This window comes from Plasmodium gonderi, assembly GCF_002157705.1.
Source record: "Plasmodium gonderi DNA, contig: Chr14, whole genome shotgun sequence".
Classification (NCBI taxonomy): Eukaryota; Apicomplexa; class Aconoidasida; order Haemosporida; family Plasmodiidae; genus Plasmodium; species Plasmodium gonderi.
The window spans coordinates 2,522,370-2,549,869 of NW_021628939.1; the positions used below are offsets into that span (position 1 = coordinate 2,522,370).

A 27,500-nucleotide genomic window follows, 5' to 3' on the forward strand; every position below is an offset into this window, starting at 1 on the left:
CTGAGTGGTGAGCATGCCAAGTGGCCCTAGCTCATAGATGCAGAGGTATATGTAATATGTGTAATATGATGTGTGCGGAGAATCCCCTACCCAAGTATGTAAACGAATTTATCAAGTTCAAGGAATTTGTTGTGACTCTGCAATAATATCCATTCGTAGTAATATTTCTGGACACTTCAAAATGCTTGACATTGAAATATATACTGTGTTGTATATCTTTTCGCATGTATATTTTTAGAGTGTCTGTCAAAAAGGCCTCATTATATAATTTTGCAAAATTGTTTTCAATCTCATTTGAATTCTTACTATTATTTATGCTTTTTTCATTTCTTCCTTCACTACGTGTCACAGATGAATGATGAAATTTACATAGATCTCCTGTAGGGGCTTCAAAATGATAAAAATAAAAATCACATGGAAGACAGTAGAAATGGATAATTGGCCTCTCAAACACTTTTAGTCTTTTATAAAGATCTATGGATTTTTCCTCTTCTTCATCTTGGAAAGCTACTATCCCATTTGTAGAATGCTCATTGTGCATGTTTCTGCCTTCTTTTGTTTCTCCTCTACTACTTTTCTTGGATCCCACAAAATTTATCTGCTTTCGAACATTTTCCATAATGATGTTTAAAAACCTCTTGCTAACAAGCTTTCCAATTTCTGTACCATTGTATTGTTCATGCTTTAAGACATTTTCTTTTCCAATTCTGTATTTACTGGAAAATGCACACAGTTCTCCTGCGCTGAAAATGTATTTATCATTTGTCTGCAAAATTAAGGAGGAGCGAGGGTGACAAGGAGGGAAAAAGTAGCACAGTTTTTATGTCATACGTTAAACAAACCAATATGCACATGTAACATGCATATTTTTACATGTGCAGAAGAAATGTGAAATGGCCATTGATTTTGAAAATATACCCTCCTCGTGAAGTGTCTTCCCTATGTCCCTTCCACACTTGGAAACATCTTTACTCAGTATGTAATAGCAAATATGCAATAGTAATTATGCAATGGTAAACATGAAATGGTAAACGTGAAATGGTAAGCATGAAATGGTAAGCATGAAATGGTAAGCATGAAATGGTAAGCATGAAATGGTAAGCATGAAATGGTAAGCATGAAATGGTAAGCATGAAATGGTAAGCATGAAATGGTAAGCATGAAATGGTAAGCATGAAATGGTAAGCATGAAATGGTAAGCGTGCAATCCCGAATTCGATAACTACTCCCCTGTGAGCACTAACCTGGAAATTGTGGTTGACACATATTCGATCATTGTAAACGATGGAGGCTTTGCTGAGCACGTAGTGCAAATGGTTGCTTATGTTGAAGACGTACGATGTTAGTAAGATCCTGCAAGGAATTAAAATAACATCTTCACAAATGAATTTCTGCATTGAAAGAATAGTCTTATCAACCTTCCTGTGTTTGCAAAAGCGAACAATGACGTGCTTTATTCTATCATGTGTACTCGTCTTGATGGCAATTATTTCTCCACGAATGATACGAATTTTAAGCAGATGAAACAGAACAAATACTTTATTGAGGACACCCTTAATATTGTCACATATACAATTTTTGTGATAATTATTTTTTTGGTATGTCTTATTGGAAAATAAATAGTTGCCTTTTAACTGAGCATTATATTTATAATATGTCCTATGCTGAAATATTTTTTCTCTTAAATTCATTTTTGAAATTTTTTTGCTACATTTACCACAAGTGTGTGGAGATATAATTAACAGTTTATACGAGCTGATCCCATTTTTAAAGAAAAAATTAATTATGCTAAGAATGTTCATATTGTCACTATATATGACAATGTAACTTACACAATTTTTCACGACACTCATGTATTTACTATTGTTGTCAAAATATTTTTCTAAAAATGGATCACTTATGCTGAAAATACCTTCCACGCTTTTCCCCCAATTTGTTTCTCCACTATTCTCTCCACTATTCTCTCCACTATTCTCTCCATTTTTCTCTCCATTTTTCTCTCCATTTTTCTCTCCATTTTTCTCTCCTTTTTTTCCCCACAACTTTGCATTCCCTAGATTATGCCCTGTCAAGCAAGTTTTTTCTTCTTCTCCATTCCTGTTATCACTTTGACTACATCCATCTATCTTACCTTTTTTAAATTTTCGAAATTCAAACACTTTAGAAATTTCACCACTTTTCTCATCATTTTTATCTCCACCTACTGATGAGTCTCCCTTTCCTTCTTTTTCCACTTTTTCATTCTTAATTCCTGGTTTTATCAACATGTTTTCACTTCTTCCATTTTCTCCTTGTGACAAAATGTAAATTTTTTCCTTCCTTTCAAAAGAAGCCTCACCCGGTTGACCCGTTGTACCATCATAGATCTCCATGATACTGCTTTTCCTTTCTACCTCAGAATGACTTGTTTCGCTCGTCTGAATACAACTTGAAGACACACTTGTGTATCCAGAATAGTAATTTTCTTCCTCCTCTTCTTCGTTATATTGATCTATCTTCTCCTTCTTCATGTTTTCTCCCTCTCTTGAACTATTACTTCCCTTCTTCATGGTGTCCCTATTTTTGCCTGACACATAGTCAACTCTTTCTCTGTGTCCTTGTCTTCCATGCCTTCGACTTACTCCATGAATATGTCTCCTTGTTTTCTCCTTCAGCTGCCCTTCATCCCCTGCTTGTCTTTTTTTCAAATCCACTCCCCTGAGGTATCTTTCAGTGCAGCTGTTTTTTTCTTTTCCCTCCCCCAATGAGATGTCTCCATTTTTTGCTCCTCGAATAGATGGACAGATGGCATGGTAACCATTCTGACTGTTCAAGTAGTTTTTATTTTTCCTCCCTTTTGGGTTCATCATGATATGTTGATCAGCTTTGCCTGACACCCCAGTTCCCCTGGGGTAGTAATAACAATCTTGGGTGAACTCATATTTTTCATAATCCTTTGCCTTCGTTAAAAAGTCAAAACACTCAATGGGACATGAAGAGCTCTTATTTTTTTGAATAAAATTAAAATTTTTTTTCTTTCCTGCTTCATAACTATTCAAATCGAAGGAATACATGGTAATATCTTCTTTATCGAAACATATAAATAAGTAATCATAAAAAATCCATTGTTTATCACTTAATTCTATTTTTTTATTCTCTCTATCAATGCTAAAAACATTATCATAAATTATTTTTATTCTTTTTTTAATCATTATACTTTTTAATTTTGAGTATATCTCCAAATTTTCCAAACTCCAATTTTTTATGCAATTGTATTCATCATGTGTTCCATATGATTGTACCCCATATGATTTATTTTCAAGATATTTATTTTTGTATGATATTATAAGAATTATGTTATTAAAAAAGTATTCGTTATTTGTCATTAATTTGTACAAGGTATTTAAGCATATGTCATTAAGTCCCCAGAAAACAATGTTATGATCTATATTCATATATTTCCTGCAGCACATTTGCTTTGTTAGCACCAGGTAGGATCCTTTGTGGCATGCGTTCCTTTGCTCTGGCACTACTCTCTTTTCCAAAATGTCTTTCTTTCTACATAAATTCTCACTGTTGTCTTTTCTAAATAAAAATTTAAAATACTTGTATATATCGTAGTGGGTATTAAACCTAACGTCGATGTGGCACGAGCAGGCCTTCGTCAGTCTGAGGGAAAGCAGGGAAGGGTGCATTGTCATCAGTTCATTGTTATCGGTGCATTGTTATCGGTGCATTGTCATCAGTTCATTGTTATCGGTGCATTGTTATCGGTGCATTGTCATCAGTTCATTGTTATCGGTGCATTGTTATCGGTGCATTGTCATCAGAGTACTGCCATCTGTGCATTGCCATCAGTGCACTGTTCTCGCTGGATGGTAGACGATGAACAGTACATCCGTTTATGGATTTTTCCTTTTATGCACAGCTTCCGATTTGGCCCTCACGCATGCAGGTACACATTTATGTGTATACTAAAAATGTATACGTGTGTATATGTGCACTCCGTGAAACTTACCCAAGCACATTGTGAACAATCCTCTTGTCGTAGTACTTGAAAATAATGATGGATGAAAAAAAAGACAGCAGGAAGTGCTTTTCATGTCGATTCTCGTTTTGCAATATCACATTTTTAAAATCAAAATCCTTTAGTTTGTAATAAAAGTCTATATTGTTCAATGTGCTCCCTGAGGTTATATTTATCAATTTCCCACCACACCTTGTCACGAATATGTAGTAATTGCTTGACTGATAAAAACTGACCTCTGAGAAACGCAGGTCGAGGGGAGTAGAAAAAAATAGGCACGACACCCTGTGCATTCGTGTGGCATATGTGAAGATAACTCCAAAACATACATACATACATACATACATACATATATACATACATACATACATGCATGTATATATGTACATACATTAACAACCTTTTCCAATATACTAACATATATATTGGTCTCACTCATTCTGGACACAAACCTGAGAATGGATTCCCTTCACTGACTCTCTTTTTGTGCAAATGCCTCAATGATAAAATTGCTTGATTTATTTTTTCCTTTTCTTCATGATTAACACTTTTCAGTAATATCTGTACATCTTCTACATCACTTAATCTCATATAATCTGTGCATGGAGGTAAGAATAAAGTATATTTATTAAGTATATACAATGATTCTAATGTGTTCGCCTTCCTTTTCTTCTTGACCCGATTGAAATAATTAAGGATGAAAGGAATGCTTCCTTTTTCGTTGTTAGTGGTAATAACATAATCAACTTCATCATAGTACTTTTCTATCTTCAGCAAAATGTCTTTGCAGTGATTATAATACTGTCAGTTTTATTCATTTGATTCATATCAAATGTTCATAAGTGGGATTAGGATTTCGCGGTAATATATGTCACAAGGAGGATTACAAAAAGGTGTAGAAGCATGGGAGGATGTGCACTCATGTATGTTCATGCGTTCATGTGTTATTATATGCACATACCGATTGTATGCATCCATGTGTGACATATTTGTGTGTATGTGGAGGCACACACATGAAAAAAAGTTCGGAACCCCGTTTTATCAGCCCATCCTTTGACATCCACGTTGATGTTGATATCGATGTTGATGTTGATATGAATGTTGATGATGTTTCTTTTTTTTTTTTTTTTTTTTTTTTCTCCTACCTTATCATTTAAAATAAACATGTTTAATGAAAAGGCATTTTTATCCTTATCGCTTAAACTTCTCAACCAATCAATGTGCTTGTATTTGCATATAAAATAATTTTTCTTAATATCCACCATTTCATTTAAGTATAGCTGAAAAAAAAAAAAAAAAAAAAAAAAAAAAAAAAATGGGGAACATGCACGAATACACAGGTAACATTTTGTAATGAAAAAACATACATTGTAAGAATAACTATCCAAGAAAGCAACTACACAAATGTGAAAGGTCCTTTACCTTGAACGAAACGCAATCAAATGGAGTTGACTCCTGAACACTGATCAACTCGTATAGGTCTAGGAAGAGAAATAACAGTATGATCTCGTTCTGAAGATTGGGGAAAACGTGGGAATCAACAACAACAAAAAAATAAAATAATAAATAAATAAATAAATACACAGAATAAATAGAATAGAATCGAATAGAATAGTATAGAATAGAATAAATATGAGGAGTATAGTCAGTTGATGGAAAGGCGATAATGCTCCAGGTTCACACATATTAGAAGTGTAAGATGCAATTTATTTTTACATTATGTCCATTAGGAAAGGGGGAATCACATGACGAATATGTCAAAAAGTGTGAAGGAATAAAAAACAGGCAGACAAACAAGCGGACAAATTGGTAGACAAACAAGTGGACAAATTGGCAGACAAACAAGTGGACAAATTGGCAGACAAACAAGTGGACAAATTGGCAGACAAACAAGTGGACAAATTGGCAGACAAACAAGTGGACAAATTGGCAGACAAACAAGTGGACAAATTGGCAGACAAACAAGTGGACAAATTGGCAGACAAACAAGTGGACAAATTGGCAGACAAACAAGTGGACAAATTGGCAGACAAACAAGTGGACAAATTGGCAGACAAACAAGTGGACACACAAAATAGCCTAACAAAAGGGCATACAAACTATCAGATAGATTTTCTCTCTCTTTTTGCGCTTCTACCTTTTTAAATGTCTCCGGGTAAATATTCTGCAACAAAAGGAATATGTCAAAGTAAGACAAGTTCACCATCTCCTTTGAATTATTTACAGGCCTGTTCTTTCCATTATTATCATGGTTCAGTTTGACGATGTTCATTTTTTCTCCATCTACTGAATTGCAAACAAATTGTATCAAGTGGCAGAGAATGAAAAATGTGTGCAAGTGAGGTGGTGACAGTGGTATAACTCGCTCATGCCGAAAAATTGGGACACATGTGCGGAAAGGAGACAATGCAATTTTAATATCATTTCTTGAAGTCTCTCCATTTATTCCACTTTTTTTTTTTTTTTTTTTTTTTTTTTTTTGGTACCCTTTTCTACCCCTTGACCGTTCCTTAAGTCTCCCTTTTTCTTTCGTATTTTGTCGTATATCTTTTTATATGTTTTGTCAGTATTAAAGTTAAAATAAAGCATTTCAATTTTCTCGAAATTATTTTGAAATTTTGTGCTCACTTTGGCAATCTATATTTAAAGAAAAGTAACAAAAGATGTAGAGATGTAATCAATTAGTGTTTTTTTATGTGATGAGAAAAGTATATATATATATATATATATATATATAAAAGGAAAGAAGAGTGTCTTATGCCTATCATTTCATTTTGCTGCATTTTTTTCTTTTTTTCCGTTTTTCATTCTCCACTCATCTGTATCCACTCATATTGGGCATTACATCAGTGTATCTTATGTGAATATATAAGTTAATCAACTTGTTCAACAGAGAAAAGTTGATGTTACTGTTGTCCAGGTTCTGTGTGCAGTTCTCGTAGTCATACAGCAACTGGGTTAGGGAGATGGAAATAAAGAAAAAAAAATAAGAATAAATAAATTAAAATAAAATATAAATAAAATAAGAATAAATAAAATAAAAATAAATAAAAGTATAAGTAAATAAAGTATACGTAAATAAAGTATACGTAAATAAAGTATAAGTAAATAAAATAACCATACACAAGCGTTTTCATTTATTGTGCTTTTTTTATGATTATGGGATAATGAAAAAGGGGAAATGTTAAGCATATGAAATTTCTTCTACTTAAACATACCTTACTATAGATGTTCCTCAAGACTATCCGCGTGTCTAAATCCTTCTTCGCAAAATATTCTGCATATTCCTCCACATCCTCAATCAAATGTTCATGCAAATAATCATAAATAACGTCCGCATCGATTTGGAATTTACTGTCTAAGTCTTCTAAACTCTCCACTTTTATTTTACTCATAATGAATTGTTTAAATTGTATGAACAGATATTTTTTTTTCATTTTGTTAAGGTTTTTTGTTCCTCCCTTGTAGTCAACCTAAAGGGTGAGAAGTGAAAAAAAAAAAAAAAAAAAAGCATGAAGTGTGTGTGTGTATGTGTATGTGTATGTAAGTGGATAGCAACTGGTAAACAGAGTTATATATTTTGGTTCTTCGTTTGTACATTTCTATGTGGTGTCGGAAGACATACCAGGGAAGGTCCGATGTCATTGAAAAAGCCCCGTTTGAGCAAGTAGTTGTACTCCTTCAAATTGTACAGGTTAATGAGAATGTTAATGTCTATGTTTTTCCTTAGCCAAGTAAACCCGATGATTTTCTTTTTATTATTAAGTATAGTTAACAATATATCATCATCCGTTTTTTTTTCAATGATGTCATAAATCAGATAGTGATTGGTATCTGGTACATTTTGCTTTGAATACTTCCTGAATAATTCATGCAAATCATAAACATCGAAACTTGTGGTCAATCGGAGATATATTTTGTTCACATATGAATATTTGTTAAATAAGATAATTTTATCATATGGCAATCCTTCCAACTTTAAATCATTTTCTATGTCTATATTTAGACACGTTCTCAAATTGTTGCAATTAGAAAGTAAGTCTTCATTTTTTTTTTTTTTTTCTTTCAAAAACAGTAAAATAAATATTATATCTTCAAAGTTGTGAAATAAATAAGAACACAAATCATTAAAATATTTTGCATTTTCGCTAATCATTAAATTAATAATTAGAGTGTTATTTTTTGATAAATTTGACGACAAAACATATTCTTTTATATGTAATGATAAGGCATGGTACACATCCATTAGTGATACATGTTCCTGTGCATTCTCTTCAGTAATACTTGAGGAACCTGGATACATTTCATAATCCATTGACACGATTCCTTCAATTTCTTTTTCTTTATCAAAAATTGTCATACATATAGATGAATATTGAATAGTGTTTATAATTTCCGGATACGTTATGCTAATATATCCGTTGTGTTGTTCATCCCTCTCAACATCATCATTCAAATTTGTATGATTTGTCTCTTTTCCTTCAATATTTGAGTAGTATAATACGTGCTCCCCGATGTTCTTCCATTTTTCCTTCAATCGAAACAAGTGTTTGTGTTTGTAGAATCTGAAGCTGAATTCCATTTTGTTCGTTTTGTTCTTTTCTCATTTTTTTCCCGTTTTTTTTCCCTTTCTATCCCTTGCTCATTTAATCTTTCGTCTCTTGGGTAACGGGAGGAAGGGAAGCGAAAAAAAAAAAAAAATGTAAAAAAATGTAAAAAAATAAAAATATCAGACATGCAAAGGTAATCACACATTTAATAATGTATCGTGATGGCACACGTCTAATATATATGCAAATCTACATACTTAAATGTTGCAAATATGCATCATACTGTTCTTTTTATGTGTATTTCCTTAACCATGTCCTTTCCTCAAACGAAATTGTGTCTTTTTTTTTTTTTTTTTTTTTCCTTTTCAACTCTATATATATACTTCATCTCATTAGAATTAGCACATTGTCATATGAGGGAAAATAATTCTACGAAAGAATGAGATGAAGATACTCCTGATTGAACCTTTTTTTTTTTTTTTTTTTTTTTTTTTTTTTTTTTTTTTTTTTTTTTTTTTTTTTTTTTTTTTTTTTTTTTTTTTTTCACTTATAAGTACGGACCCTTGTGGAGACAGTAAAATGGAAGGATTTTTTTTTTTTTTTTTTTTTTTTTTTTTTTCCTCTCTTTATTAAATATTGTTAACGCCTTTTAATAAAGAGAGGAAAAAAAAAGAGAAAAAAAATTGTGTATGATTTCATTTCTTATTCGCATTTGTCATTACTTCATTATTATAAGTATCTCTATTTCCATGGCCTACATAGACTTAGGCACTACTTTTTTTTTTTTTTTTTGTGGAAAATTTGTTTGAATGAGTCCATAAAATGATGTGTATGTTTTTCACATTGCAAAAGTTTAACATATAAAAGGATAATAATAAGAATGGTGCTATGAATAGAGATATGAAGAAACCAAGTAGACTTATGAACAAGGCACTGATAAGAAACGAAGTAAATAAATGAACAAGTTGCTAATAAATTTGATGATAAAAAGGAAAAAAAAAAAAAAAAAAAAAAAAAAAAAAATCGGTACAGACAATTTGTTAATGTTACCTCCAACAACCCTGTTTTTTTGTATATGTCCATTATGCAGCGAATAGCATATATATATAAATATCCATAAATGTAAATATGGCTCAAATAAGAGCACTGTCAAACGTGTATATATGTATGTATATATATACACATATATATGTACATACATATGTGTTTCTCAGCACAGAAGAATAGTAGTACATTGTCTGTCACTGCTTACATTATGCCTTTTTCATTCTGATCCTTCCCATCGTGTCCGGAAATTTCACTAATCCAGGGGTGATGTTATAACATTTTCATTTTTTTTTGAGTATTCTCCTCATTTTCAATAATTTCCTTTAGCTTTCTCTTGGTATTCTCTATTCCACCCATTTCAGAATTTTCAAACTTTTCCACTGGCTTGTTAGTGATCCGCGAATTCCTGCAAAGGGTGTGGAAATAAATAAATGTGGAATGAGCGAATAAGTCCTTGTTCCCCCACCCCACCCCCACCGTGCGTGTGTTTTGTATATGTCCATATATGTATACATGGTACAAGACATGTAAATGTGCACAAGATCTGCGAATGGTCTTACGAAAATAAGCTGAGGACACTTCTCTTGATTCGTATCATATCCCTGAACGTGTGCTCATTTCCGTATAATGCTTCGAATTCTCTCCAGTCCTACGTTATAAAAAAAAAAAAAAAAATTAAAAAAAATAAGACGTGCGTGGAAAAAAATAAAAGAGGAGAAAAAAAATGCTGCGCTCAAAAAGGCGTGCAACAAATTTAAACGCGTCTAACCTGGTAAAAAGTTGCATGCACAGATGGGTTCGTAAATTGGGCCGTGTATATGTAAAGTGCCCTGACTCGTTCATACTCATTTAACTTGTATTCCATATCTATGTATGACAAACATATTTCTCTTGCCTATCAGGAGAAAAAAAAAAAAAAAAAAAAAAATTTGGGATTACATATAGGGTACAAATATGGAACCACCCCCATAGAACCCTGAACATAAACTATACCATAAAAAAAAAAAAAAAAAAAAAAACACAACTGAAAAATTCAGCAGCTTCCACGTTGGGATACTAAGCGGGTTATCCCCACCCCTGATTATTATTTTCCATTTTTTTTTTTTTTTATTTTTGTTCTTACGTCATCATCCTTAAGAGTCTGGATAGCTTCTTCAAATGCTTCTCTCGCTTTGTGCACACCGTATGACTTGGATACCTGAAATGTGTGTACAGGTGGGAATAAATTAGGTGCATTCAGGAAGAACTCAAGCGTTGTATCATTTCTGTGTCAACTTCGAATCGTTCATACAATTAATCACAGAAGGGATGTGAATAGGAAAATATGTATATTCTTTATTACATGGATGTGTATGTATAGAAGCACATATCCCACAGCTTCAAAACATGGCACGCTTCAAAACATGCAACATTACCTTCGAAATGAACAACTTGTAAAACTTGATCTTGTCCTGCTCGGGCAAGAAGGGGATTGCCTCCTTGTAAATACTTAGGGATTTTTTCAAAAATCCGTAATTGTGCTCGAACTGTGCATACATGAGGAAAATAAATTTTGCAAATTCTTTCGGAAGGTATGTTCTGTTATCAATGCCATAAATGGCTTGTTTAAATAACTCACGCACATATGCAATGTTTTTATCTTTATACCTGTCAACATATTTTCTAATATAGTGTACATAAATTGGATACAAATATGGGTACTGAAAAATGGAAATAGCTTTTTCATATGTCTTGAAACATTCATTATAATATTTGTGTTCGTAGAGATAATTTGCAAATGAAAGAACCATTTTGACAGTAATATTTTTAGAATGATATAACAGATCGAATAGATTTATGGAAGTTTCTATTGTTCCATAATTTAATTCCATATCTAAAATGAGACAAGATAATTTTATATTATTTAAAAGATTGAAATTTGCGTTTAAAATTGTTACATCATCATGATTAATATTTTTCATGTCTGTTTTCATTTCAGTAGGTAAACTATTTTGGTGACTATCATTCGTCATTTTCCATTTTTTTCTTCTATCGCCTTTACCAATGTCAATACACAATCTGGATATATTTAAAGCTTGTTTAGAATTATTCTCAAGCAATTCTATTTCAATCCATGAACAAAATATACTTGCAATTTCGTTCAATGTTTTAAAATTTTTATCTCTTATGGCTCTGTTAAAAACTTGAACCGATTTCTCATACGCATTATTGTTGTAGTAGAAATATGCATAACTGATATACACATCACTTAATCTCCCTACATAATCATTTTCTTCGAAATATTTTAAGCACTTGTTGTACAGATCAATTTTTTCTCTATCATTATCTACAACATCTATCTTGCTTAGCCATATATATACATTCTTCTGATTGTTCTTCAGTTTAATATCTGCTATGAATATTTTACGTTTATCCAAAAGGTAATTTATTTTATCCATATACAAGTCGATCATATGATAATGGTTCATTTGGGATTGACAATTTGTGATGCAACTGGAGTTTCCAACTTTTCCCTCTTTCCTCATCTTCAACTGGATTAGTATCTTCATCATTTCTATGTAACCCTCAAAAAGGGTAGTAAAATCATTAACTGTGTAACATTCAGAAATTCCTTCTTCATACGCATCCATGGCCTTATTCCAACGCCCTTCATAAACAAATGTATTTGCTAAGAGGATGTAAATAGAAGTAACATTTTCATACCTTTTAAAAATATCAGAATTTTTTTTCAATGTTACCATAATATCATTATTCAACCTTTTTCGTGAACTTATAAGATGAAAAATTTCTTTATACAAATCATACTTGGTTATATTATTTCCAAGTTCAAGATTTTCCTCTTCATCACAACTAAGAATGTAAAAAAACGTACTCAACGCATGTCTACACATTTTATACTTTAGATAATGATTAAACAAATGGATAATCTTTTCAGGGTAAATCGTTACATACCTCTTCACATATTCATAATTAATTAACTTGCTAGCAATTTTTTCATTATACCGAAGTTGATAATCCCAAAGATCTTCATGTTGATTTAGGCAAATATTCTGAACGGCAAGGTTAAAAAGAAATCTTATTTTTTGAATTTTCCTTTGAATAAATAAAAATTGAATATACATAATATAAATACCTTTAAAATGGTACATATATAGCAAACATGTGTCAAACACTCGATTTGTTTCTTCGTATTCCTCCTTATTATCATAGTAAATATCATGCAGCATTTCTATTCGGTCTTTCAGGTAATGGTACCATAACTTGAAACTAAATGGGAAGTGCTTCAAAATGGTTTCATATATTTTGAAAAGGTAAATCTTGTTCATGCGTTCATTGCGTCTCGCTTCTTCCTCATCTACTTCGTCCTCTCCATAGTTACGGCCTTGGCCACTTCTGCTCTCGCCTCGTCTGACACATTCTTCTCTTAAAATGTTTGTCTGGCAATGATGAACAAAATCTTTATCTGTATCCAACACATTTTTATCATCATTCTTCATATGAACGTCATAAAAATTCAACACATATAAACTCGAGCACCTCTTAATGTTTTTTTCTTTAAACGTGTTAATGTATAAAAATAAATATTGCGTTGAAACATTTTGTTGATTGCTTTTTAGGTCTATCTGTATGTTTTTCACATGTGCTTCATTTTCCAAATTTATCATATCATCATTCAATGGATTCTTAATTCCATTCATGCTCTTCTTCCATGTGGGGTTGAATGTTTCATCCTCATAATGTTCTTCATTTGAGCTTTCCTCAATGAATTCATCCAGCAGTTCATCACAGTTATACATTTCCCCATACAAATCCATACCTGCATTCACGTTTTTGATAAGTGCTGTACAAGCTCTTCTATAAAAAATGTCGCATAAATATGAACCAAATAGGAAAGGGTACTTATATATATATATATATATATATATATACCGTTTCAAATAATATCTACAAAAGGCGCTTCTTTTCTAAGTATGGAAGATGGTAATCCACATGGAGAGGTGGGGAAGGAGCAGGTCCTAACATTAGTGTTGCTTTACCCCACCCCACCCCTCCTATCCTTTTGCTCCTTCTTAATTACTTCACAATCCATTAGAAAGCAAATCTTTCGTACTGCTTATTTTCAAAAGGGTTTTACTTTTTTTTTTTTTCTCTAATCATTTTTGGCCCTTACAAACCGTATGCACAAGAGGCTACTTTTTTTTTTTTTTTTTTTTTTTTTTTTTTCACGTACTTTTGAGTATGTTCTGTTTGTTTGGTTTTTTAAAACAGGGTGCTAGTTATATGAACATAAAATTTGTACATATATATATACGCATATGTATATGCATGTATATCCTCTTAACCAGGGAAAAGTTTCTTTTTTCTTTTTTTTTTTTTTTTTTTTTTTTTTTTTTCCTCTCCCCCTGTTTGTTCTTGTTATATATTTCTCGCAGGATTCGTTAAAAAGTAGGTACCAAAATTGGAATGTCGAAACACAGTGTGGTCAGAATGGTGGGAAAAAAAAAGTCTTCCAACGGAGAAACCACAAATGTTATTCTGATATAATGTAAGATAAAAAGAGAGGAAGATGTTTCTCACACTTTGGGGTTTTAACCCTCTATACTTTTCTCTTTATCATTCCTTTCAGCAATAGCATGAACCTTGTCATTCACCCACTTTTCCCCTCTCCCCCTCCATTTTCTATCGTATTCTTATTTTTCAAAAGGTCAGATATTACGTTCTGCTTCTTTTTCATTCTATCTCAGAAGATATGTTCCAAGATCCAAGAGGCGCTTCTTCCATAAGAGTATTAGGATTGAGCGATCGGGGTACCCCTTTCGATTCAACACTTTGCCTCACTTCATCGGGTTGTTTTACATTACTATATCATATTGCTGTTACAATTATACTGTTTTCTATTTTGTACCTTCTACTTTCTGTTGCTACATTATCATGTTACCAATTTATCTTGCCGCCTTGCACCGCCACTTTGATATTTTTTTTTTTTTTTTTTTTTTTTTTTTTTTCCCCTTCGAATATTTTCAACCTTCACACTTTTTTTTTTAAAAAAAAAAAAAAAAAAAAATATTTTTTTTTTTTTTTTTTTTTTTTTCCCTCCTTTCTCCTTTTTTTTTTTTTTTTTTTTTTTTTTTTTTTTTTTTTTTCCCCTGCGAATATGTTCAACCTTCACACTTGTTGCTTTAAAAAAAAAAAAATAAAACAACAATTTCATGTCACGCAAGTGAATGGGTGATTGGTCGATTGGGATGAATTCATTTTTTTGAAAATTTTCAAAAAAAATGGAAAAAAAAAAAAAAGAAGCAAAAATAGAAAACTAGAGGATAAGTCAAAAGAGGCGAAAAAAAAAAAAAAAAAAAAAGAATCTCACAATTATATTAGCACCCTTTTTCTTTTCTTTTCTTTTCTTTTTTTTTTTTTTCCATTTTTTTTTGTTTGATTGTTTGAAGTTATCTCAAAGGCAATTTTTGCACACAGTCAGACATTTCATTGCCAACACTATCAAAAAAAACTACACCCCAAGTGAGAGCACACGCACGCACACACATATGTAGATATGAAGATACAAGTGACGTATGCAACAATGCATGGCTTGTTTTGTGAGGACACTATGTCAGCATACGCAAATTTGCATAGTCATCTCTGTATGGCAAAATTTGCGTAGTCATATCTGTATGGCAAAATTTGCGTAGTCATATCTGTATGGCAAAATTTGCGTAGCCAAATTCGCATACACATATTTCTGCACGCATACTTGTGCGCACATATTTCTATACTCGCACATGTGAGTGAACAAGAAGGGGAAAGAGAGAGGCACCCTCGGGGCTGAAGGGAAAAATCCATAAGTAAACATTGGACATGTGTAATGCCCATATTCCTCCAATCGAAGAGAAGCACATTGACGGGATTCCTATTTTTTACAAATGGGTTCTCAATCACAATAGAACGTCTTCTATCTCGAACATTAATCCCCAGCACACGCTCCAGGGGTGTGATAAAGCATATCTACGTGACAAAATTGTGTGACATATTTTTTTTTTTTTTTGCTACTCCTTATCCAAACCTCTAATCGTTACATGCACAGATACAAACGGATGTATCATGTTTGCATGCACACGAACAATATGTTCCAGTGTACCAACCATTGAAGCATTTCATTTTTGTTCCCAGAAGGAGTGAGTAGGGAAAACCATGGCAGACGCACTGTACAATGACTACAAGAATAACTGCTTCGAATACATAAAAACCGTGTCTTACACGGAAAAGATAATAAAGGATAATAATTCAGACAAATATAAATTGCTTAATATTTACGAGAAAGCAATAAAGAGCGCAGAAAATATGTTTAATAGGATGCAACTAGAAGTGGAAACGAACTCGTTAATAGAGAAGAAAGAAAATGAATTAAATGAAATCCATAAAGAAATTACAGATTATAAAACGAAATTAAAAACAATTAAAGAAAATTTTTTAATAAAAGAAAGAGAAAAAAATGAAATGATGAATAATTATGATGATCGAATTTTACTACTAAGTGATGTAGATTTACTGGAACAAGGAGATATATATATTAACCAATCCAAAATTTTAATGACCAATTCAGAATATATCAGCAATGATGTTTTGAAAAATTTAAATAAACAAAGAGAGAGTATAAAAAAAAGCTTATCTAATATGTCCTTTATTACAACTAAATTAGATCAAGCGAAAACGATAGTCAATATATTAAAAAATAAAGAACTTTTTAATAAATACAGGTTATACATAATTTTCATTTTTATGTTCTTAACATTTCTATTTGTAACAGGAATGAAATATAAAAAATATCAGAACAGCTTAAATACTAACCACAAAAAACAAGAATCCAACACTTTTCAAGATTTTTTGAAGAATGAACAGGAGGTAAACATATCCACACATAACACAACACCTATTCTCCCTGACTCTCCATCCGAATATGCAGCAGTTCCAATCAACGGAATGCATAACAAGCTAGATACGGATCAGGCTAATATGATTATATACGATTTTATTGAAAAGAAAGATAGCAAAGAGGGGAATGGCTTGGAGGGCATTGTCACGAATGATACTGCGTTCACTACCGAGACCACAACTGATAGAAGTGCTAGTATTAGTGTTAATGGCAATAGTCGAGACAGTGAATTTTCCTCTAAGGAAATAAAGGAGAGGAATAACCCTCCAGCAGGGTACGCAAACGTTCATGCAGGAGATAATAACAAAAAATCGGACCTGATTAAGAACCCGAACAAGCGAGGCGGAAAAAGTCAAATGGAAAGCAAAAACTCAAACATAGTAGGAAGCCCCATAAAGAAGGGAAAATAAAGACTCCTTATGCTAAAAAGTGGCCAGGTTTTGTGGGGTATGATTGATGGGGCATTCTCTCCGAAATATGTTGCACATAATGCGTACATATATGTATGTATATATATATATATATATATATATATATATATATGCATGTATATGCATGTATATGCATGTATATGCATGTATATAACCGGATGACTGCCTTCCTGCCCGTGCGTGCATTTTGCCGAATGGTGGAATGCTTCCTAGAAATTCTCCATGGATTTCATCGGCACGGTCATTTTGTTAACAGCAGAATTAACCCATGAGATGGGAGAAAAAAAGGATGTATGCCACATATTGACACCTCCTATTAGCGTCCCGCATTTATGCCTTGACGTGTATATATACATATATACATATACATATATATATATATATATATATATATATACTTAATTTTTTTTTTTTTTTGTTGTTGTTTTTTTCGCATATTTCCTATAGATCATTCCACATGAAGCTTGTTTCCTTTTCAATGGTGCATCGCTAAAAATATGTGGGGATCGAAATGGACATAGAACATATGTCTTCATGTTAAGGGTGATTTGTGGAAATTGATTGATATTTTTGATATACGAGTCATATTTGTTATGCTCATACAATGTATCCAATTCGTTCTATGCCTCTCCCTGGCACATCCCATTTGATATACGAAACAAGTGCCGCTTGGATTGTACAGTTTTTTCCATAACAAGTTGTAACGGGGGAAGGGATGATGTGTGGGGAGAGATATACTCATTAAATGCATTGGCTCGTGTTCACTTTGCAAACATGCTTATTACATGTGCCTTCACGTATTGCATCGCGTGAGGGTGGGGTATTATGTAATGTTTCATTTTGCTTTACATTACTTTATTTCACTTTACTACATTTTATTTTATTTTTACCTTCATAGCGATTTATATCTCCATTACATTAGAGCCCCCGTACGTTACGCTTTTATGCCGATTTCACTTTCGTTATTTTGATGCGCTTGGCATTTGATCATTTCGCAGCATATTATTAATTTCCTTCATATTTTTTCGTTTCTCACATTCCCTCTGAAAATGTAAGCACAACATAACAACAACAAAAAAAAAAAAAAAAAAAAAAAAAAAAAAAAACGTGTCTACTTTTAACTTATATTTTGAAAAATACTACTCATATTATTTTTTTCGAGTTTCATTGAGATGTAGTTAAAAGGAGTATTGTCATTGTGTACCTCCCAACCCTTAACCCCCAAAAAAAAAAAAAAAAATAAAAATAAAATAAAATAAAAGTACCTGTCTTAGGAATATCCTTTTTGTGTATCTACATGCTCAAGCTGTAAAACTGATAAATGTGTAACCCTCGAAATTTTTTTAAAGAGTTTTTTTTTTTTTTTTTTTTTTTTTTGCCCCTTGTTATTTATAAATATTAGGACATTTTTTTTGTACCATTTTAATACACTCGTTTAATTTCAATTTATTCCTGAATGGTTAAAAGTTTAATAAAAAAAAAAAAAAAAAAATGACAAAAACATGGACAAAAACAATGACAAAAACGTGGACAAAAACAATGACAAAGACATGGACAAAAACAATTACAAAGGCATGGACAAAAACAATGACAAAGACATGGACAAAAACAATGACAAAGACATGGACAAAAACAATGACAAATCTGTCCTTTCACTAAATTGCATAACCAACGCCATTGTCACATTAACTCAGATTTAAAATAATAACCAGGTCATTTTTTTTTTAACAATCTAATTCGTAAAAATAGAGTAAATAAAAATTAAAAGGGGTTGTTTGATTTTGTTAGGGAGGCATATATTTTTTTTTTATTATTTTTTTTTTTTTTCAAGTTTCCTCCTCTTTGGCTAGTAAAATATGAACGTTCAGGTGAAACATGAGCACATGGACATGCAAAATTGTTCAGGCAAATGAGGAATACTCATTATGTACTAGAATGTGTGTATGTATATACTTTTGCCTCTTCACGTGTATTATCACCTGAGCGCATGAACTGGAACATGGAAAATGGTGAAACAAAAAAAAAAAAAAAAAGGAAGAAGAATAGAAAGAAGAGGAGGAAGAGGAAGAAGAAGATGAAGAAGTAAGTGAAAAAAAATAGGCCATTCACACATGCGAATACTTCAGAAATTTTTATCTGCAAATGTAGCCCACCTCTCTAATTTCAGAAGGGGAAAAATATTTCCATGGAATGCGTGATCCAAAAAAGATATGCCCCTCAAATGAATTCGACTCATATAGGAAACGCGTCAAAAAAAACAAAAAAAAAAAAAAAAAAAAACATCTTGTATTTCACATTTAAATCCATTTATATGTTTTCTTTGTTGCAAATGTGCATATGATACAAAGACAAGTATGTTCTTTATTATATGTGTCAAAAAATGACCCAATAATTCTTTCTGTTTAAAGTCATACAACGAGCACCTGTTAGATGTGGTAGTGGTGAGGTGGCTTATAAATATAACGAAATAACTGCTTCCACGTAATCAGTGAAATTAAAATATCAAAGTTGGGAAGTAAATTATTTTATTTTTACCTTTATAACAATTATTATAAACTCATGATGCTTACACTTGAGGCACAAATACACCAGAAGTGATATAAGCTCATGAATACACACATATATTTATGCAAAAAAAGAAAAAAAAAATGAGGAGATAAAATCGAATTAGCTATAAATGGAATGGAAAAAGGATAGGCTCTTATTAATATGAAAAAAAAAAAAAAAAAATAAATAAATAAAATATACATATACATATATATATGTTAATACACATAATGTCACACACAAAATGAAATTAAAAAATTTACGTACACGGAAACATTTTTTTTTTTTTTTTTTTTTATTTTTTACTTAAAAAAAATAACACATTTTTAATAATTTTTTAAAATAGAAGTATATACACGGTTTGTTGGTATTAATACTGCACTTTTTTCTGTATTCAAGGGTAGCATATCCACTTGGTTCCTTTTGTTCTTCCTTTGCGTACGTACACAGATATGTGCAAATTCCTTTGTGCCACATTGAGGAGGGGGGAACTATATGTTATAACCAACCAAAGGATGTATGCACCTATATACGTATATATGTATATATAAGTGTATACACATATGTGCTCTTTTTTTTTGTCTAATTATATATATATATATATATATATATATATATATATATGTATGAACTTTTCTGCACGTGATGTTTTTCTCCCACATAAGGAAGAAACCCCATGTCGGTAAGCTTCAAACAAAAAGGTATACGCAACATGGGAAGATAAGTACAAATATATGTGCAAATGGATAAATACAAACACATTGTAGCTGCGATAATATATGTGCAGCGGGGGTAGTTAATATACATCATCCTTCTGCCTATTATTTTGTTTTTTCATTGTTCTCTGTGTCTATATAGCTTCTTTTTTTTTTTTTTTTTTTTTTTTTTTCATTTTCATTTTCGTTTTCATTTTCGTTTTCGTTTTTTCTCTTTTCCCTCTTTATTAGGCTTGGGTCTTTTCGGAGGCTTCGCCCTTCTTCAACTGAACCTTCAAATATTTATTATTAACAAAATAGCCATTCATAAATTGAATAGCATGGTGTGCACTCATAGTGTTGTCATAACTGACAAAGCCAAATCCTGAATTTCTGCCTGTGTTATCTCTCTGAATTTTTGATGAAATTATATTACCAAAACAACAAAAATGTTGAAATAAATCCAAATCACTCCACTCACTTGGTATATGGAAAATAAATAAATTACTTCCATTAGGTCCATTAAGTTTTGTTTTCTCATTGTTATTATATTGAAATAATTTATTTGGATGTATGGGCTTGTTCCATTGACTATGCTTTGTCAAATTGTTGTAGTAAAATGTGTTATTATTTTTATCTTTATAAATTTCCCACAAGCTAAGACCTTCAACATTTTCGATACTATCATCCATTGCCATATCATTCGCTTGAAGCATATTCCCATTGTTATTATTTTGCATTCCATTTTGTCTAAATGATATGGGACTGTTCCCCCCATGATTATTATAATTGTTTCCACGTCCATCACCCTCTCCTCCAATGTTCATGTTGCTCATTCCAGTTAAGTTATTCATGTTTCCAATATTAGCATTTTTATTGGTGGGAAATTCCTCATCGATTTTCATAGAATCGTTTAAGTTCTTCCCATTTCCATAATTATTATTATTCAACATGAAGTTGTTTTTCTGATTAAATAAGGCATTGTTCATTTGGATATTACTAGTGTTCATCGCACTGTTTGTATTATTCACATTGTTCATGTTCATCATCTTCATCATCATCATTCCATTATTTGTATTTTTTCCTTTTACATTCCTGTTAGCTAGGTTATTCTGTGCACCTCCAGAATTGTTATAAAAATTGTAATTGCTCATACCACTACCATTGTTGAAATCATCATTGTTGTTAAAATTGTTTTGAAAGTTGTTGTTTCCCAGATTTCCATTATTTCCTGTATTCCCCCCACCAGCATGACCACTATTATTTTTTCCTGTCGAATTGTTATTTACATTTGGAACGGCAAATTTGGCCTCTATACTTTTCTCCTGATTACTAGTGTCAATCAAGTTTTTAATATTTTTTAAGACATTTAATGCTTCTTCATGTGTATTAAATGTGATTAAAGCTGTGTTATAAATCTTCTTATTTACAAAATTATTATTTGATTGTTTTTTATTTTTATTGAAATAACATACATCTTTAATAAAATAACCTGCATTCCCAAATAAGGTTCTCAGATGGGCTTCCGTAACATGTGGGGGAATGTTCTGTATGTGCAATCGAGCATTAGGAACTCCATCAATTGTTGCATTCAAAATTTCTTCGCTCATTTTTTGTATAAAAACTGCTTGTTTTGAAAAAATTAGAATTGCTCTTATTTGTGAAAAGAACAGGAAATTGGTCAGTCTCTTCGCTTATTACTTCAAAACCAAATATATGCCAATTCTTAATCTACGTAACAGTTAGCCGTAGGTGCAGGTACACAAGTTGCAATATGTTCAATAAAATCTTAACGCACAACGTATGTGTGCCTCATATGTTATGTGACTTTGATTACATGTCAGAAAATTTACAATGATTTGAATCATCAGGGATTCATCACACTCGAATGATGACTATCATCCCTCTGGTCTACGTCTTTTTTTTTTTTTTTTTTTTTTTTTTTTTTTTACCACTTTAATATACACTATCTCAAGAGAAGGAAGCCAAGAATAAAAAAAAAAAAAAAAAAAAAAAACTACACTTTTTATAATTGTGTATCTTTAATAAATCCTCGTATTTGCAGTATTCATATGTAGCAGGCTCCTTTTTCACAACCCCTTTTTTGGGATATAAATATATAAATGTATATATATATATATATATATATATATACATATATATACATCAAAAAGAAAAAAAAAATCTGCAGTTAATGGTGGGCAGGAGAAGAAAAAGGTTCAATTCATGGTCGTAAAAATGAACAAAATGAAAAAGGGAAAAAAAAAAAAAAAAAAAAAAAAGTGAATTGGGGAATGGAGGGGTGGTAAGAAAATAAATATTGGGAAGTAAATATGTAAATGGTGGAGAAATAACACAGATGGAAGAAAATATACAATTACACATAAATAAAATGAGAGGGATCGAAATGGAAGGGAAGCAAAATGGAGGGAAGCAAAATTAAAGGAAAAGAAGAGGAAAAATAAATTTATAAAGGGTAACAACGTGGAAGGTAATGTAAAATGGAAACGATGGTAGGCGGAGAAAAAATGATAAAGAAGGGATGAGATGAAAACGTAAAAGTACATGCAGTAAAGGAAGAAGAAAAGGTGGGGGGGGGAGGAAGTGCATAATTAATACTTGCATAAATATTTATATGCATTTGAATGTGCTACATATATATATATATATATATATATACGTATGTACATATATGTGCTATAATTTAACGCGCGAGGAAGAAAAAGATGATAAGGAATGGATAAAAAATTTTTAACGCAAACGGGAAATTAGCATAGAAGGAGATTCGAGTTTTTCTTTCAATAATTTTTGAAGGCACCATTGTTATAATAATTGCCCCGCGCATAAAGAGGAAGCAAAATGGAAAAAAAAAAAAAATTACATATACAATATATTTGCATATATGTATATATGCATATGTGCATATATGCATATGTTCATATGTGCATATGTTCATAGTTCATATGTTCATATGTGTATTTATAAGGTTCATGAGCCATATGTATGTTGCCTTAACTAATAATATTCATACAATATTTATCTATGTATTGCAAACACTCAAATGCCCGTACTTTAAACCTACGAGAAATGTGCATTCGCCTAACGAGCCTTTCGATCGGCATTTCAGGATTTACAGGGAAAAAAAAAAAATACTTCAACATTCGAAAAAAAAAAAAAAAAAAAGAAGAGAGAAGAAAAGAGATGGAAGAGAAACTATATATTAATGTGCATTATATATATATATATATATATATATATATATATATATATATATATATATTTTATATGAAGAACAATTGGAAATTGTCCAAACGTTTATATGAGTGGTAATGAAAACACATTCCCCATAAACGTTTTGAATTCATCAGTATGCCAATTTTTTGCGAAGAAAATGAAAGAAAAAAAAAGAATTGGGTACATATATATAATAAATGTGTGGTGATATGCAATATTTTGGGAATAAAAATTTCTGCCTATTTTTAAGTCCCTTTATCCCCAATTCTGGATATATATTTTTACCAACTTGTGTAAAAAAATGAACTTTTTTTTTTTTTTTTTTTTTTTACAATATACTCCAAAAAAAGAAAAGCTCCAATAAGGCTTCATTTTTTCCCCTCTTTTTTTTTGGTTTACTTAAGAATAAAAAGGGAAGGGAGAGGGAAAAAAAATGCACTCGTGTTGTATTAATCGTGTAACATATGTTACTTGTAGAGATATTTGTGTAACCTATACGTCAAAAATATGCTATTCAAATGCATTTTTTTTTTTTTTTTTTTTTTTTTTTTTCCCATTTTTGTGAAATGTTGAAACAAAGGATAATTTGCGCCCATGTCACTGATACGACACGTTTAGAAAAATAGGGTTATCCATATGTGTGTATAAAATTTTCCCTTGATACATAGAAATTCTAAAATTAGTTCTGGTTCATTTGGTCTGGGGAACAAAATATAAAGTTCAAGTATCATACACAATTGGGGGGGAAGTGAAGGATCAATACAACATTCTCCAATTTTTCGTTCCACATTTGATTCCTAACCTGCGTGCATTGATCCATTTTGAGACCATCTCCACACACATATGTATATATATATATATATATATATATATATGTATATATATATATATATATATATATCACAACTATTTTCTGCGACCAACTGCTGTAAAGAAAAAATTGAAAGACTCTCTCATCATCACCGACCCCCCTCTGTGTATGTGTGACAGCTCTCCCATTTTGTGCAGATTTTTGTATAAGTTAGGAGGTTCTCCATCAATGTGTCTGTTCTTCTCTTCCTCCTGATTGGTTCTCCATTTTTGCTAGCGGCGAATATACTATTCTGCATGATTAGACATATATATATATATATGTACATATGGCACTCTTCACCCCCCACATACATAGACGAGTTTTGACATAGTCCGAAAGGTATGTTTTGGTGGATAACTACACCCGCTTGATCTTCTTTGATTTGAGAGAATTTTCTGTGGCGACGAGAAGACCTTGCACGTCACTGAATTTGAAGTAGGACATATCTGATATATTTTCGACAACTTTTTTGATGACATAAGATACTTTTCCATTTATGACCTGGTTAAAATTCCACACTACATAAAATTTTTTGGACAAAGTGAATATAAGAGAATTATCAGCACTAACAGAACTTTTTTCAAATTTGTAATCTCCGAGATTGTAAGTAAAAACATCAATGTAGTGAATTTGTAGGAGAATTTTTTTTTGTTTTATTCGATCCTCTTTTTTGATGACTCTTTCAAAAAGACTACAATTATCAATGGCATTTTCACATATTATTACACTTTTTTCGCATGTAACAATTGAATAGAGGCCATCTGATGATGCACACAAATGGACGATATCATTAGTACAGAAAATTACGTTTTTACTTTTTTTAATCACATCATTTTTATTTATTTTTCCATCGTAATATTTTAATTCTCCTCTAGTATTTATCAAAATTATTCTTCCTTTCTCGTCCATACTTGCATGTTCAATATCAGCTGTATTTTTGCTATACTGCAATAAATTCTGAACACACGATTTCATTCGTGTATCAATAAAATATAAACTATTCTGATTATATCCACAGTATACATTTTCTTCCTTCTTTATCATTTCACTTATTGGTACATATTCTGTATCCCACTTGTTTATAATTTTTTCTCTATTGGCATCAAGCATAAATAAATTATTATCATTTTTTTCATCTAGAAAAAGTATTTTATTTCCTTCCTCATCATTCATATGTATATTTTTTGGTACACATTTCTCATTTTTATATTTAAATATCTTCTTATTTGAATTGTACATCATCTTCTCTTTTCCATATTCATCAAATGTGTATATATTTAGCTCATTCTTTATGTCATCGTAATTAATTTCCTCCTTTTCCACAAATTCTCTCTTTTCCTTCAGTGCCATGACCCCCGTCCTTTTAAGAGGTATATAATTCTGCCTCAGCACGAAGGACAATTTCCCATTCGTGTTTACAAATTTGTTTTTCATCCGAGGAATGGCCCGACTATGCTTGTCACTACTGGGATCGCTATCCCCATCGGTTCCACTATCTCGACAGTTGCTACTGTCTCTTCCCTTTCTCCGTCTTCCTACTTTTCCAGTTTCTCTCATCCCATCTCTTACATATGACGAATTTGATGAATCCGAATCGGAGGAGAGCAAAACAAATCCTCCCTTATTCTTCTCAGCATCTTCTCCCTCTTGATCATCCCACGTGCTAGAATCCATGAAATCCTTCTTGATATGGACAATGTCATTTTGGAAATCGTGTCTATATATAAGTATTTCTCTTATTTGGTTTATCATGATATCTTCTGATTCTAAAATGAAGAAAATTTTTTCATTCAACCAGTGTAGATGCATGAAGAGTTCATTTTCCCTCTCGTTGCAACCATATCGATCAGTCTCCTCCTCAAAATCCTTCTTTTCAACAATGTGTTCTCTCCCTTGATTGATCTTATTAATTTCTATCTCCACGCACTTGTCTAAACGCGCCAATTCATCATCTTCAAATTGAATCATTTTTTTTTCTTCATTCAAACTCTTATGAATAAGATGAATATTTCCTTTAGTCCTCTTTTCTTCCTTCCCCCCTTTGGATAATTGTTCTCTTACTACTTCCACCTCTGATACCAATGCTTTTCCTATAGACAGTTTTTTCCTTTCTTCTATTTTGAAATATTCCTTATACTTGTCTCCATCTGCGTACAGAGTTTTATACTCAATCAACTTGAAGAGATTGTTGAAAAGGTACCTATGCACGTGAATCCCTACGGATTCGCTACTTAAGTAAATGCCCTTGAAGGAGTTTAAGATGTATATTAGAAATACTCTGTTCCTTTTGTACAATTCTCTAACATTTTCCATGGTGAATTCTTCGTATAGATCCTCACACTGCGCATCCAACCGAGCCAGTTCTTCCTCATTTCTTGTGTCGTCTTTTGCAGGCATTTCGGACGTTATTTCTGCAACGCTTGGTATAACACTCGGTACAGCACTCGGTACAGCACTCGGTACAGCACTCGGTACAACACTCGGTACAACAATCGGTGTCGCCTCATGCAGTGTTCCTTCGAGCGGAGAGGGGTTGGAGTTTTCCGCTCCGAGGGACTTCTCCGGTTTGAGAATGATTAACAAATGTTCACATTTGTTCGTGTTGAATGCTACGAGGCCATAGTGATCCTTTTTGTAAAGTACCTTCACAGGTTCCGTGTATCTATATAGATTTACCCTTCTGCATGAAATTATATTACCCTTCAAGTATGACAGCATGATGTACTTATAAAAGTAGTACATGTGTTGTATCTTGGAAAATATTAATCCATATTCTTCTATCAATCCATTTTGCAAATACTTAAATTGGCACATGTCTATTTCATGGTACCTAAAATCGTGTATCGAGTCTTCGTTAAGTAGGAGCTTCTTAGAACTGTTTTGTATGATTACTTGATCATCCCCTCCCCACCCACTACCAATGCGAATGCCACTACAGTTAATGTGTAACTTCGAGTCAAGCATGAAAGGGGTGCATTGGTCGTTCTTTATAAAGTATACATCCACTTCCAACTCGACTTTTTTTTTAAACAACTTGTTGAAAATCATTCTGCACAAAAGTTTCGGGAAATATATTATGGTGACTTCTTCGGGTTTTTCTTCGGGTTGCTGTGAGTGTTAGGGCCCAAGCGCCCTTTTGCTCTACCCCCCTTGTATTATTGCGATATTTTTGGGAGGTAATCCACCACTCTAACAGATTTCTTACT

At 31.9% G+C, this 27,500-nt stretch overlaps 5 protein-coding genes across 5 annotated transcripts in view; 1 reads left to right on the top strand and 4 right to left on the bottom strand.

The window, feature by feature from the left end:
- PGO_145310 (hypothetical protein, conserved) overlaps window positions 1-8,588 on the bottom strand; it is a gene marked incomplete at both ends in the record, with an annotated part of 9,532 nt that extends 944 nt beyond the window's left edge. Inside the window, 11 exons of the mRNA XM_028690521.1 lie at window positions 91-766; window positions 1,245-3,648; window positions 3,998-4,244; window positions 4,459-4,807; window positions 5,152-5,286; window positions 5,429-5,518; window positions 6,144-6,289; window positions 6,493-6,643; window positions 6,852-6,959; window positions 7,225-7,479; window positions 7,632-8,588. Of these exons, the coding sequence (XP_028546322.1) occupies window positions 91-766; window positions 1,245-3,648; window positions 3,998-4,244; window positions 4,459-4,807; window positions 5,152-5,286; window positions 5,429-5,518; window positions 6,144-6,289; window positions 6,493-6,643; window positions 6,852-6,959; window positions 7,225-7,479; window positions 7,632-8,588 (5,518 nt within the window). The remainder of the gene's footprint in view (window positions 1-90; window positions 767-1,244; window positions 3,649-3,997; window positions 4,245-4,458; window positions 4,808-5,151; window positions 5,287-5,428; window positions 5,519-6,143; window positions 6,290-6,492; window positions 6,644-6,851; window positions 6,960-7,224; window positions 7,480-7,631) is intronic.
- A 1,285-nt stretch (window positions 8,589-9,873) lies between these two features.
- Window positions 9,874-13,418, bottom strand: PGO_145320 (pre-mRNA-splicing factor SYF1; the record flags this gene model as incomplete). Its single annotated transcript, XM_028690522.1, has 5 exons — window positions 9,874-10,009; window positions 10,164-10,252; window positions 10,373-10,498; window positions 10,727-10,801; window positions 11,019-13,418. The coding sequence occupies 5 exons, from the start codon at window positions 13,416-13,418 to the stop codon at window positions 9,874-9,876; spliced, it is 2,826 nt and encodes a 941-aa protein (XP_028546323.1).
- A 2,374-nt stretch (window positions 13,419-15,792) lies between these two features.
- On the top strand, window positions 15,793-16,944 carry PGO_145330 (vesicle transport v-SNARE protein VTI1; the record flags this gene model as incomplete). Its single annotated transcript, XM_028690523.1, has 1 exon — window positions 15,793-16,944. The coding sequence occupies one exon, from the start codon at window positions 15,793-15,795 to the stop codon at window positions 16,942-16,944; it is 1,152 nt and encodes a 383-aa protein (XP_028546324.1).
- Window positions 16,945-20,455: 3,511 nt separating this feature from the next.
- Window positions 20,456-21,817, bottom strand: PGO_145340 (clustered-asparagine-rich protein; the record flags this gene model as incomplete). The annotated part of the gene is made up of 1 exon (XM_028690524.1): window positions 20,456-21,817. The coding sequence occupies one exon, from the start codon at window positions 21,815-21,817 to the stop codon at window positions 20,456-20,458; it is 1,362 nt and encodes a 453-aa protein (XP_028546325.1).
- Window positions 21,818-24,651: 2,834 nt separating this feature from the next.
- PGO_145350 (hypothetical protein, conserved) lies at window positions 24,652-27,342 on the bottom strand (the record flags this gene model as incomplete). The annotated part of the gene is made up of 1 exon (XM_028690525.1): window positions 24,652-27,342. The coding sequence occupies one exon, from the start codon at window positions 27,340-27,342 to the stop codon at window positions 24,652-24,654; it is 2,691 nt and encodes an 896-aa protein (XP_028546326.1).
- Between the last annotated feature and the right edge of the window lie 158 nt (window positions 27,343-27,500).